Below are 13,400 nucleotides of genomic sequence, written 5' to 3'. Positions count from 1 at the left end.
CTAAGCGCGGATCTATAACGGCCCCCCAGCCCCCCGTTCTAACGCTCATGAATAAATTAACAAAAGCTGAAACTAGAACTTGCTTCGGGGGCCGAGGCCTCAAATACCCTTTTAAGCTACACTTTTTCCATTGAAGGCTATTTGGTAGTGGTCTAATGTTGATTAAATCTTTGGACTAGATTTCCAACAAGTTTATTGGATTATACACGAGATATGGGGCGATAGGTATTTGTATTTCCTTGGATTGTAGCCTAAGTTATGAAATCACACACCCAATAGCCTCTCGAAGAGTACTTGTACTGTTGTTGCATTGTTTTATCGTCTACCATAAAAGGCCTAGACACACACACGGCACCACTCCAGCGATTAATCGATCTTTGGGCACATAAATTATGCAATTCACAAGCGAAAATTGGCCCTGCCCTGCCCTGAGCCGCAGACAGTAGCCTGATCCCCGGATGGGGGTCTAGCCTCCAGTTCTAAGAACTGAAAAAACAACAAACACCCGCTGCAGCTCCGAGGAGGCTGCAACTCCATCTGCGTGTGGTCAAGCATAGTCCGAGTCCGACTCCAAGTCCCAGTCCATGCCACACAGTCCACGCCTACGTCCATGTCATTGGAGCACCCACAAACAGAGCAGAGCGGAGCGGACTCTGACAGTTGGACATTTGGACAGTTTGGGCGTTTCAGCTCCAACTTCGATTTTCAATATTCATGACAGGAAGGGGGTGGAGGTGGCGGTCGCGCGGAGAACGGATGGGAACGGGTGGGAGGAGAAACCTTGTTCGAATGGCAGTCCGAAAATTATGGCAATTATTGCACAGACCTGTAAATTATTTGCACCGTCGCGACCTCATTGCTAGAAAATGTGTAACAGCTCCCACATGCCACATGCCACCATGTAATGCGATGTATTTTATGCAAATGGAGCTTTTCGTGGGGTTGTGACCCCCCCCCGCCCCACTCTTATCACTGGGAAAGCATCATCTTCTTGGACATCGGCTTATCGCCGAGACATTCCGAGACGAGACTGCAGTTATGCGTGGGTGCTTATCGGCCGGGCCAGCCCTCAATTATGCCAGAAGCCAGCGCAAAGCGTTCTCGTAATTATGCCTCACAAATCGCTCTTAAGAGGTTTAGTCTCTGCTTCTGCCCGGCAGCAGAGCTCCTTATGAGGGGGGCTTATTTGTAGGTCGTATAACACGAAATCCCCTCTCCGAGTGACTGCCTTTTATTTTATTTACTTTTTATACGCATTTGTGCAATATTTATTTTTATGCCAACTGCAATGGCGATTGATAAGAGTCTGGACAGCCGATGCTCGCTGGACAGTGGAGAGAGAGAGAATGGATGGTGATGGGGAGGGGGCGGGGGATGTGGGGTAGAACGGAAAGAGCAGAGCAGAGCAGGAAGGAGACAGCGACACCGACAGCGGAAATTTATGGTCGTCGCATAAAAAAACATAATCAGTAAACGAATGCGCCACAAAGGCAGCAAAGTGGAGGCAAGTCGAAGCTTAGGATACCCTAACAAAGGATTCTCTTGAAGAGGTACTGCTGAAACTTTAAAGAGTGCTCTTAGAGAAGATTCTGTGCCATTTTTTAGTACCAATGGCAATATATAGGCTAGAAATGCCTTTTTTGGATAGTTAATTTCTGCCAGAAACGATATCATACCTCTCATAAGGGTATAGTATAGAAAAAAGAAGTATCAACAGTAGCGCACTGGGGAATGAGGGATTAACCGAATGACCGAGCGTTTGCCCACTGGAAAGGGGAATGGAATGGAATGGAATCGTTATTGGAACGACTGTCCCACCATCCATCCATCCATCCACTCCGTTCCTCCATCTGTCCGACTGACGAATGTGCAAGACTCAGCGCTGGCGCTATCAGTGTTTGAGTGTGCCACGGGGCATGCCACGGAAATCGAGTTGATAAAAATGCAAGTCCAAATAAAACTTGTGCGTAAGCTATTCCGGCGTAACCCCAGCGAGTACGTACGGTTAGAGCGATGACTCAGGGACTCTGGGAACCGGGGACTAAATGTGTTTGTGCCTAAAGTGCAGCATTTGCACTCTGCACCTTGGCGTCGCCACCGCCTCAGAGCGCTGGTATATCGCTGCCAATTGATTGGAGGCGCGGCGTGGCGAAGGAGAGCAGGAAGAGGAGACTGTGTGGCATGCAATGGCGTGGCCGTTAATTAAAGCCCTGTAATGTCATTAGTTGGCCTTTTGACTTGCCAATGATGGCGACAGCGACGGCAGCAGCAGTGGCAGTGGCAGCGGCGATGTCTGGCTAATTAAGTTTGCATCTAACGAAATCGAAGGAGGAGTAGCCCCATCTCTGCATCTCTGAAGACCGGGAGTCTGTTTGCCTGATGTCTGATGTCTGATTCACATGCGATGCTATGTGGCGTCTCTCTTAATTACCAGCTGCCATTTGCCGAGCTTGATAACAGTTAAATTGATTTTGATTGCTTTATTTGATGCCTATAAATCAAAGCGGAATGAGAATTTTATTTGCCTAGGAATAAGCCCGAAACGTGGGCCGTGGATCAGAAAAAAAGAACTCGGACTCGGACGCGGACTGTGACTGCGGCTCGCAAAGTGATACGCAATGATAGACACCGATATCGAAGTCGAATCCAATGCAATTCAAAGCTCTACCCACTTGTCCGATGTCAACGTCATACAGCGAGAGAGAGAGACTCGACTCGACTCGACTGGAGACTCTGGTGACGGGGCAGGGGTCTGTCTGCTGGTATCCACTTCAAACACGAAACGAAACATTTTGTGCGATTAGCTTGTAAGATTGTTTTTAGCTCTTTGTGTCCATTTATTCGACTCCAGTTTGTGCCGCACCGCACCACGGAGTCTAGGTCTAAGACACAACTCTACTCTGTGAAAAACTGGATTCAGCAGTGCCACACGGGGGCACGGGAGCGGGGCAGCTCCCGTCCCCGAGGTAGATGTGAACGTAGACAAGCTGGCAAGTCGGAGCTCTTTGGGGCACTTCTCGCTGCCGGCGGTGCTTGTGTTTTGGCTGGCGTTTGCCCACTCGAATGCCTCCAAGTGGCAATTTTATCGAATTATTTGCACTTAGCTTGCAAATTCAATTGGAAATAACGAGCCGAATTTTCGTTTGTTTGTTAGCCCATGTGGTCCGATCCCATCCGACCCGATTCCCCCTGAACAGGCCAGGCCGCTCGAGGACACTGTTCCCCGCAGTTCCCTGGGGGGCAGCAGCCACCAACGAGCAGGTGATCCGAGCACCACTTACCCGTGCACCCATAAACAGTTCAAATTGATATCTCTTTTCCACTCTTCGGACTCTATTTGGGTCTCGGTGTCAGCCATTGCCGCGGGGTGTTTTCAGTGTTGTGCAATGTTGTGCAGTGTTGGTTCGTTCGATAAGCGATTGCCAGCTGCCTGACACTCCATTCAACGGCCAGAGCGATATGGAAACCACTTTTGTAATTCCTTTGTCGCCCTGTTGTTGCAACATGAGAACCAAGGCTAGTGCGGCATTAATCTGAAACTCTTTTTCTCTTGCTCTTTTTTCCAGGCAGAACGAAAAGGACTGCGATGAGGATGACAAGGACGATGTACACGACATTATGCCGCCCCCCAACTTCATACAAATCTCGCAGGGCAGAATCCAATTGGTGCATCAGCCCCGCACCCCGGACCCCTCCGACACGGGCACGCTCTCCTTGGAGCGGATCAATGGCGGCGGCAGCCTCGGCTCTGGCGGCTGTGATAAGGTGAGTCCCAGACGCTTCTGGTGTTGGTAACTACTACTACTCCTCCAGTCCCCCCGCCACACCCCCACTCGCTTCGGTTTGGTCTCGGCCCTGGAGTGTAGCACGTAGCGCTTGGGAGTAGAAAAGGAAAAACCCACCCAATTATAGACAATCAGCTCGAATCAAATCATGGCCCATGCATAAACCCACTCCCATAGTATACCCATCATACTCGACTCGAACCATATACTCCGTGGGGATTGTTAACCCAAATTTCGTGGGGGAAAGCAAAGAGAGCAGAACAGAGCTGAGCAGCACTGGCAGTCGCTTTTCTTTGTTGATGGTTTTCCTGCTGTTCGGTGCTGTGTGCTGTTTGCTGTGTGGCGTGTGGAGAATTTTTCCAAGTGCCGGGCATGCAAACTGTTGGATGGAACAAACACCTTTGAACCCGTGGAGGGGCAGAGGTGCTGCGGGAGAGAGCCTTTCCTTGGCGGCCACTTGAACTCGTTAACGTGCCATTTAAGACACATCACAGAGATTGATGATGGAGTGCCAGGGGGCACCTCTTCAAGCCATCGAAATGCCCTCTAGACATGCACGGCACCCGGGGACCAGGCTCAACTTTGACTTTCCCGCGATGGAGACCCAGAGTTGGAGGCATCCGGGGTTAATCCAGCTGCAACTCTAATTGATCCGCATATACTCGTATAAACGTTGACAATTATCGTCTTCCAGGCTGTTCTTTTCTGTTCTGTTCTGCGGCAGGATAGAGCGTTTCCCAGACCTGGCCTGGCATCCCGTTCAGCCTCTGGTTCGCCGATCACGTTGCAACTTCCGTGACGTTTTAATAGCACTAAGTATGGCGCATGCGCGGCTTTGAGCACTTGATTTATGGTAGTTACAGCCATCCCCTGTGCCGTGGTCCATAAGCGACTGCAAATGAGGCCTCACTCTGGCCGTTTTAGCTCCGCTTCAGACTCTCAGACAGCGCTGCAAAGAGAGCGGTGGAGGTAGAGGTAGGGGCAGGGGCAGGGGTAGTGGCAGAACGTGGTAACTCCTCTATGTAAATGGTAGTTGACGTGGTAATGTTTCCCAGAATTCCACTCTACTGTATAAGGCCAGCCATGGCCAGATCAGACCAGAGCCGTGGTCCTGCTAATTGAAGGGGCTCGCTCTCCTCCTCCTCCTCCTCCACGTTGCACGTTCCACGTACCACATGGTTCTGCACGAATCTCGGCGAGACATTGCGTGTATCGATTACCAAATACAATGAGAGGCAGGCGGCAGGAGGCAGGAATCCACTGGATCCGAAGACACCCACTCACAGCTGGCGGCCGTCAGGGCACAAATTTGCCAAATGGCATCTCGATTATTGCTGCAAAAACACACAAACACACACACACACCAACACAATGGACCTGCCACAGCTGCTTCTGCTGCTGCAGTGCATCATCAGAACCCAGTCACGTTCTTGCCATGCAATGCGTGGATGCCACACAGCTGAAGCTGCCACTCTGTTGCAATTGTGTGATTGAGGAGAGTTCAACGAACCTGTTGCTATTTATTTGCAGTGTTTGCTCCTCCGTCTGGTCCTCTAGCACACATCTCTGGCTGCCACTGCCACTGCCACTGTGACTGCTTCTGGTTCTGCCTCTGATTCCGTTTCTGTTGCACATGCGCAAAAGTTGCCGCCAGCTGGAGGCACCACAGCACAGTCTATGGCCTGCCATTGTTGTCGCCGTCGCCGTCGCCGTCTCCATTTCAATGCCTGCCTGCATTAGCATATGGATATATAGTCGCTTATATATTATACCCATTCTGGACACTCGCATTCGTAGTTTCGGTCCAACTTGAGACTGGGATTACATATTTCCTGCCACAAATCATGGCATTCATTCTCGGACCTGGCCAACACGCGCTCCGACCGCTAATCACGGATCGCCTATGGTTCCGAAATCTTTCAACATTTGTCCCTCTCGTTGCGACAACAAAAATCAATTTGTCTATTGCGCAAAATCCTAAAAAAAAAAACCATAAAACACAAACAAGACATTTTCTAAAAGCGATAAAAATTATTTTTACAACTTCCACAACTAATTTTTAGTGTTTACCAAAAACGAAACCCCTCCCAAATCCAACAAAAAGAAACTCTCAAAGAAAATGCGTGTTTTACGATCGAGTGGCGTCACAATTGCTGTTTCTTGAGTCTCTTTTTGGCCAAAGAGACACTTTTGTTGGCCATTTTTAGAGGCACAACAGATGAAACTTGGTAATTGCCATTTCCATTTCCACTTCCTGTTTGAGCCCCCGCCATGTCCGGGGGATCCGTGACATATGCATATACCCGCAGGTACTCATGTCCGAGTAAGTATCTCCATGAATCCATAGATTCCATTTGGAGCTTTGCCCGTCTGTCCATGCCATGGCCCCAGTTCGGGTGTGCCGCACAGTTCTTTGTGGCAGCATGTCGGTGCCTCGGTCCCGGTGAATTATTGCCCAAGCACACCTGCAACAGAACGGCCTGTGTGTCTGCTGCTGCTGCCTCCTCCTCCTCCTCCTCCTCCTGTTGCAATCTGCACCTGCCCCAGACCTTCTCTGTGTATCGCGTGCGGATTAAAGCAGACTTATTGTGTTGTGACTCCTCGCTCCGATTCGCTCCATTCCATTCCTCCTCCTCCTCTGCTGCTGCTGCTGCTGTTGCATTCACTGCAGTTCGAAATGGAGCTGATTTCTGTGCCCAAAAGAGTTCAATGAATTGCTTTTTACACCTCAAATCCGTTTTTCCCAGCCCTGACAAGATCATAAATTAATTTCAATTGCTTTTCGTTTCGTAGTACTATAATTATTTTTCATGCTCTGCTCTTAACATTCATTCGCTTCAGCGATGCCAATTTTTCTCTGCAGAAAAACAAACAATAATGTGGGAAAAAAGAGCCATTATTTGGTAGTGCTGTTAGGTATAGAAGCCATGCTCTGGCTACATCTGTAGAATGTTGAAAAAGGGGTGGAAGGATTTGCCATCCAAACTGGGCTTTGATTTACATACTGTAAAGATATACAATCTTGTAGATATACAATCTATAAAATCGATTAATTATTACAAGATTGGCAATCTTGCAATGATTTTGCTATCCTCTGGAGAGTCATCTTAGCTCCACTCAGAGGATTGTTTAAGCATATAAAGCAGATAGGGCAAATATCGATATTTGTCGATTAATTTAAATCTTTCTATATTCAGTTGAAGAAACCTAATAATTTAAACGCCTAGAATGGTTATAGTTGTATTAAAAGCTTTCGAAAACAATCCTAAAATAATAATAACAAACCATTTGGCAGCACTGTTTGGTTTACAAATACACTCACTCACTCACACACATACCATTGGTTTATTGGACATCCACACAGAAATGATTCATATGTACACACACCCATATTCAAATATTCATTCATGGCACATTTAAAAGATGGCTTTAGCTTTTATTTACTGGGCATTGCATTCCATCCACACATACTTATAGCACATCGTACATATTGTATAGTACATAAGTATTTACGTAGAGCTCTGGTTGATCCCCTTCCCTGATTCCTTGATTCCCTGTTCCAGTGCGTGTGCTTCAGTTTTCGGTTTTTTTCTGTTCTGTTGTTCTTTGCAGGATTTGTTGGAGAAGCGGATGATTGAAGTGGAAGGCGCTCTGCTGCGTTTGCAGAAGGAGTTCCATAAAGTGAGTATCAAATTGCAAATGTCCGAGGCATTCTATTCTATGATAGTTGGTGGGGGCCTTATTATGGGTCCGGACATTGCTCTCTGAAATCAACATTCAGTTTTATGTCTCCTGTTGTCGTCCAAGCTTGGAGTTTGGAGTTTGGGGCTTGGTGCTTGGGGTCCGGCCGAAGCATTTTAATTTCCTGTGCGGTCAGAGTGTGAGAGCTCTCCGCCCCAGAAGTGGACAGAGAGCACACATTGGTATTGGATGGACATGGGGGTCATTAATCGTGCTGTTGCCATTCCAGCGCTCTGTGCGGTTTATGTGGTTTCTCTGTGGCTGTGACTGTGGACCGGGTCGGAGCCCGAGTCGTAGGTCGCCTGCCCATTGGGCAATTAAAAGTTACAAGCTTGAATTACATGCATACGAGTACGAGTACGAGTACGAGCTCCATGTACCCAAATCAAATTGACATCAGAGGCAGCGCCGAAAGAACTCTAGTTTGGAGCTGGGCTCGGCTTGCCCTTGCCCTGGCCATTGCCCCCCCTGCCTGTCGACACCTTTTTGCACACTAGATCAAAACTGGCGCAAATCTCTATCTAAACTGCCATCAAAATGGATCCAAGGGAAAGTTTAATGGCCGGAACTTGGTCGGGCAGCGGAAGGAGCTTCTAAGGAGCATACGCATTTCCGGCTTTAGGTAATTGAATTTGACAACAACAAAACGAAGGAACAACAAAAACTTCCCAAAAACGAGTTGAAGGCCCAGGGTTTATGGTGTGAAAAGAAGCAGCGTGTGGCCTAAGCAGCTCCATCTATGCTTCAGCGTCAGCTTCACTTTCAGTTCCAGTTACTCCCACATCCCCATCTTCATCTTCTGGCCAATGATTTCCGCAACGAAATTGCCGCCCGCTGCCTGCCACAGGAAGCGGCAGAGACAAAACCGTCGGAAAGGGGGCGCCGAGACGAAAAGTACATTCTGGCCATGGCCCGGCCCTGGCTCGGCCCTGGCCATTGCCTGATTTTCTATTCTTTTGGCAGGCGTCCCAACTTGGTTCCAGAATTTACGAGTACGGCAATGGCACTTCTCCGTGCCCCCCCATCGCTCAGCGGACTCCTCCTTATCATCATTCCAGACTCCCAGGCGGAGGTTTTCTCTGGTGTGGCAGTGGCAGGCGCGGAGGCGGAGACGGTGGTAGTGGCAGTGGCGGCCGGGCCCATGCATGGGAATCCGATTACTCGAGGCGTATGCGGATATTTTTTCCCTTTTTTTTCCGCAAGAGTGGAAGGAGGATGCGGCAGCTGATGGGGAAGTGGATACATGAGCTACCGTTGCCGCTGGCCCTGCCTCTTCTGCCTCTCCTGCCTCCTTTGTGGCAATATTTCTGCACTTTATCTGTCTGTAAATAACGATTAACTATGCAATGCTGCCCCTGCCACGGCCACAGACGCTCCCCCACTCAGCTGTGGAGCCATTGCCACTGTCCTTTGGTTTCACTTAGTCAGATTCCCCTGCCACCGAGAGTGTATGTGTGTGTGTGTGTGTGTGTTCTTTATTGTTATTGGCGATAGAGAGATGGAGCGAGGGAGCCCAAGGGGAGTGGCATCCATTGACAAGTCGAGCCACCAAAAGTGTGAATGCTGCAGAATTGGCCAAGTCGAACCAGAAGCCCGTGAAGTAGAAGTAGCATCAGGCAGCAGAAAGCAGACGAGGCAGTGGCCATGTGGCAGGCAATAAATGGCACGATTCAATGAATATCCATCTCCTGATTCGGCATGCCTCTCCCTATTCTTATCATCATCATCATCTGTTTCTAATTTGAGGGATAGCCTTAGAGAGTGGGAGAGGAGAGCATTTACTTTAGTGAATTATTTGCGAATCGGAAATGTAATTGATTCGCCAAAGCCCAGCCCAGTCCAGTGCAAAGCAGAAGGAACAGAAAATGACTTGGATTATTGTCATCTAATTGATGGAAAAGCTTCACTCCACTCCCATTGCAGACCCAGGGATTATCCGTATCGTTGCCTAGGTCTCTGGAGCTTCGTTTTCAGGTTCTCTTTTTTTCTGTCGCTCTCAACCCTTTTCAAATTGCTGACAGTTGAAGAAATACTTCAGAAGTAGGGTATTATTCTCATTCCTAGATGTTGGCAACGCGTGGAAGAAGTTTCAATCGAATGATGTATGATATATTGATCCCCTTCTTCTGCGTTTGTATCACTCGCTTAGGCTAAATTTGTACAGCTACAATGTATGTGCCTAACGGGAATCGGTGCATATAAATAAATCCTTGAGGGTATGTATCTAAAGCTTCAACTACTGCAATCTACATACTCGTATATGGTACATATGTACATACCTTTCTCTGTTGTTGGTCTTGTTATTTCTGCGTTGAACGAGTATTTGGTTAGAACAGCAGGAAGGGCGTCGTGTCGATTGCTGGAAGGACATGCCACGGGGAGACAGGACACTTAATCCCTTCGGTCCTGTCCGGCCACACTTGCAGCTAGCCCTCAAATATTTATATTTGAAGTTTTGTATGAAATGTTGCCAAAACAGATGACGAAATGTAAACGAATGGCATTTCTGTTTGTCTCCGCTTGTTGTTTGTCTTTAATCAATGGCGATGGGACCAACATTCATCCAAATATGGCTTTTGCTAATGAAAGGCTGATTAATGGAACCAGGGTATCCCTGAAGTCCCCGAAAGTGGTATGCCCAGGCATGCCCCCTTTGTGAGGAGGCAGCTCGAAAAGGGTGGCTGGTGGGGGGGTATTCATTGTCAGGTCAACAATGAAGAGCTTTCGCTGCGAAAGCACGTGCTCAATTTTTAATTCCAATGCCAGGCCTTCATCCATCTCGCTTGCTCGCTCGCTTGCTGTCCCTGTCGCTCTGCCCTTCGAGAAATCTGCGCTTTAATAAGCTCCATTGCATTCATCTTCAGAAGAGTGGAAGGAAGGTACTGGGGGAAGAAGAAGAAGTAGAGAGCAAGAGCATTGAATAGAATAGAATAAAGAGAACGAACAGGCAGAAAAACTGTCAACTGTCGGGCAAGGGGGCGTGGACCTGGACGCTGTCTTGAGTGGCACTTGGTCGTTTACAAGAGCTTTTCGCAAGTACCAGGAGTACGAGGAGAGGAAGTGCGAAAGGAGTTCGAGTTAGAGGTGGAGGTGTAGGTGGAGCCGAAGGCGTGGCAAGAGTACCCAGCATGAGCACTTTTTATTATCAACATCAACATCAGCGTGTGGTGCCCCTCCTGCTACTCCTCCATCATCATCATCATCATCATCATCAGGAATATCGCCATGATTCGCGTTTGTCGTCCAACTTGAATTGCTAATAATTCTGTCGCAAACGTTTGATGGTTTACTCAGACGGAAATGAAGGCATTGGTGCGACGCTGCACCACCTCGAATCCCATCAAACCACCCGTGGAGCCGCTGCCTGCCACTATACTATACTCGTACATCTTCTGGCAAGAAGCCCACTGGAGAGATGGTTATATACCAGGACCTGTGTACAAGTATATGCATGGTAAATAACAATCTTTAGGGTAGGTCAGCCCTAGTGTTGTGTTATATTGTTGCATATACTTATTAATGCCCATTAATTCTCTAAAAATCCACCCTTTCGCATACCACCCCAAAATGGGTTTGACCTGCAGGACCCTCGGTGTGTTTTTTAAACCCCACTTGGCTGATGATGATTCATATGTACTACGCCCCCTCAAACTGGCCGAAAAATACGAAATATGAATGTGTGGAAACTACCACCACTATGCAGAGCTCTATATACTCGAAGAAGGGGTCTCTTTCGCCACCTCTGCCCCCACCCTTCTCCCCACTCCGTCACGCTCTGTTGTGTACCAAAAGCCCTTGACAAAAAAGTGCAATGCAATTAATTTTTCGCGAAACTTTTGTGGAAGGAGTGGAAAGTGGAAGCTTCACTCAGAGTCTCTCTCTCTCTCTCTCTCTCTCTCCACCGCTCTCTCAAGTGACGTTTTAGTGTTTGCATTTGAATGGATCGCATCCCCCCTAGGAACAGAGCCGCCGAGACCAGATTCCCGGGGTTGGTCGGTCTGCCCCTCGCACATCTGCAGAATGTTTGTTTTCTTGCTTACCCGTCCCATGGAAGAGCCAGCAGGGTCCCCCCCGACTGTCTGTCTGTCGCTATCCCCTCTTCCGTCGCGGTTCATTAAATTAAAAACGGCCAATTCGTAGTCGAATTCGGAGTAATACATCAAAAATGCTCCGCTTTTGTTTGCTGTGTTGTGGGAGAGAGGGTGATTGCGATAAAGGGGCAGGGGGAGGCAAGGTTAGTCTAAGAGTGAGAGAGAGCGCACTGTTGTTGCTGTTTGTGCCGGCTGTTGCCGCGGATCAGAGCAGAAGAGAGAGAGAGAGCAGCTAAAAACAGCTGGGTCCCGTTGCGGCGAATTCGTTCTCGCTTGCGCGCTCCTGCACATCCTCTTCGCCGCAGCCAGCGCCAGGGTTGTTTTCCTTTACCGTTATCAAATGGTTGCCATCCGCCGTCGCGACGTACGGTTTTTTCTTGAAAGTTTTTTTTTTTTGCTGTGTCGTTCCTGGAAATTATATCCTTTCTCCTAATTTGAGTTACGCTTTGTCGTTATTTTCGTTTTTTTAACCGAAAATTTATGCCGTGCCGCGGGGACAGGGGACACCCACTACCCGGGCAGACGCTGTCCGTGCCAGTGCTTGGCTTGTGTCTGGTTGGAGGACCTACAGTCACATTCCACTTTGCTGTTATTTTTACGCTTTTGTGGTCTCGAAAGTTTGTGCTTGAATTAAACCAGCAGCAAGAACAACAATCATCGGAATAATCCCGTTTGGAATGGTACTTCCCGTATAATAGCAACAGAAGCAACCAGGGACAAGAATGGTAAGAATCGATTCTTCGGATTGGGATGCTTTTGGGCTGACACTCTGGGATGGGAGGGGAGGATGCTCTTCGTCCACCCGCTGCTCAATCTGCATGTTAATTAATAATAAGCGTGTTCATATTTCTCTCCCCTGTCTGTGTCCCATCCATCTGAGGACATAGTCAAGCGAGGAATTTCACTTTGATAAACTCCCCCCACAGGACAGGACAAAGGATGTTGTCCCGGGTGGGTGGATGGATGGATGGGACCAACGTTACGTCTTACGGAAGTGCGTTTGCGGGTGCAAATGGCCGAATGATGTGCAACCCTCTGTAGTCCGTTGGCTCGCTTTTTATCCCACAACTCCGGGTGCAACATGTTGCCGGGATTTGTTTGGTTAATTTCTGTTTTGGGTCCGGGGGATTACGCTGGGGGTTCACCCCGAATCACTCTTGGGCCACCCTCGTTGTGGGCCTTATGCTAATTGAAATTTATGCAGAGTTTCGTTTGAAACTCAAAGTCTCGTATCCATGGTTTCTCCCTTTTCCCTTAATTAATAAAAAATTCATGCTTGATTTTATAACTTCATCAATAAGCACCGCTGTCGGCACCGTTTGTCCACTGTCCCTCCCCACTCAGGGCTCCTCCAGAGCCTACTCCTCCTCCTTCTTCCATCACTTTTATGAGCAAAATTCACAATGAATATTTATGCGCGTCGCCTCTTGAATGGGAAATGCGATGGTGCGGGGTGGAGACGTGGGGGGCGATGGGTGCAGTAGCCGACAGCTGCCGACAGGCGCACCAGTTGCCCAAAATAGCGTCTTGGGTGGGGAGAACAGAGAGAGAGAGAGACGGAGAGGCTTAGAGAGTGGCCCAACCGTTTTGGCCCTCTAATTTTATTAACACGTTCATCATTCCCCTGCCATTTGGCTTTGGCTGGGACAAGTGGCGCCCGAGGACGGCAATCAGTCTGGCCGGGAGCTGGGAGCCGACTGCCGATTGCCGCCTGCTGTTGCTCCAAATAATGTTTAAGGGGGGCGGGCAACATTTTCCTATTGGGACTCGTCGGCTCATGCAT

At 48.6% G+C, this 13,400-nt stretch overlaps 1 protein-coding gene across 7 annotated transcripts in view; it reads left to right on the top strand.

Moving 5' to 3' along the window:
* LOC6898636 (proteoglycan 4) overlaps window positions 1–13,400 on the top strand; it is a 33,791-nt gene that overhangs the window by 14,642 nt on the left and 5,749 nt on the right. For 3 of the 7 annotated variants that reach the window (XM_015184693.2, XM_002138605.3, XM_015184698.2), the window contains exons 3-4: window positions 3,567–3,765; window positions 7,398–7,466. In XM_015184693.2, the coding sequence (XP_015040179.1) occupies window positions 3,567–3,765; window positions 7,398–7,466 (268 nt within the window). Of the gene's footprint in view, window positions 1–3,566; window positions 3,766–7,397; window positions 7,467–12,041; window positions 12,343–13,400 lie in introns of those variants that run through there. The other 4 variants (XM_015184694.2, XM_004444230.3, XM_015184696.2 and 1 more) reach the window with 3 other exon arrangements.

Source organism: Drosophila pseudoobscura, chromosome 3 (genome assembly GCF_009870125.1).
Source record: "Drosophila pseudoobscura strain MV-25-SWS-2005 chromosome 3, UCI_Dpse_MV25, whole genome shotgun sequence".
NCBI lineage: Eukaryota > Metazoa > Arthropoda > Insecta > Diptera > Drosophilidae > Drosophila > Drosophila pseudoobscura.
This window is presented reverse-complemented; position numbering and strand designations above follow the sequence as displayed.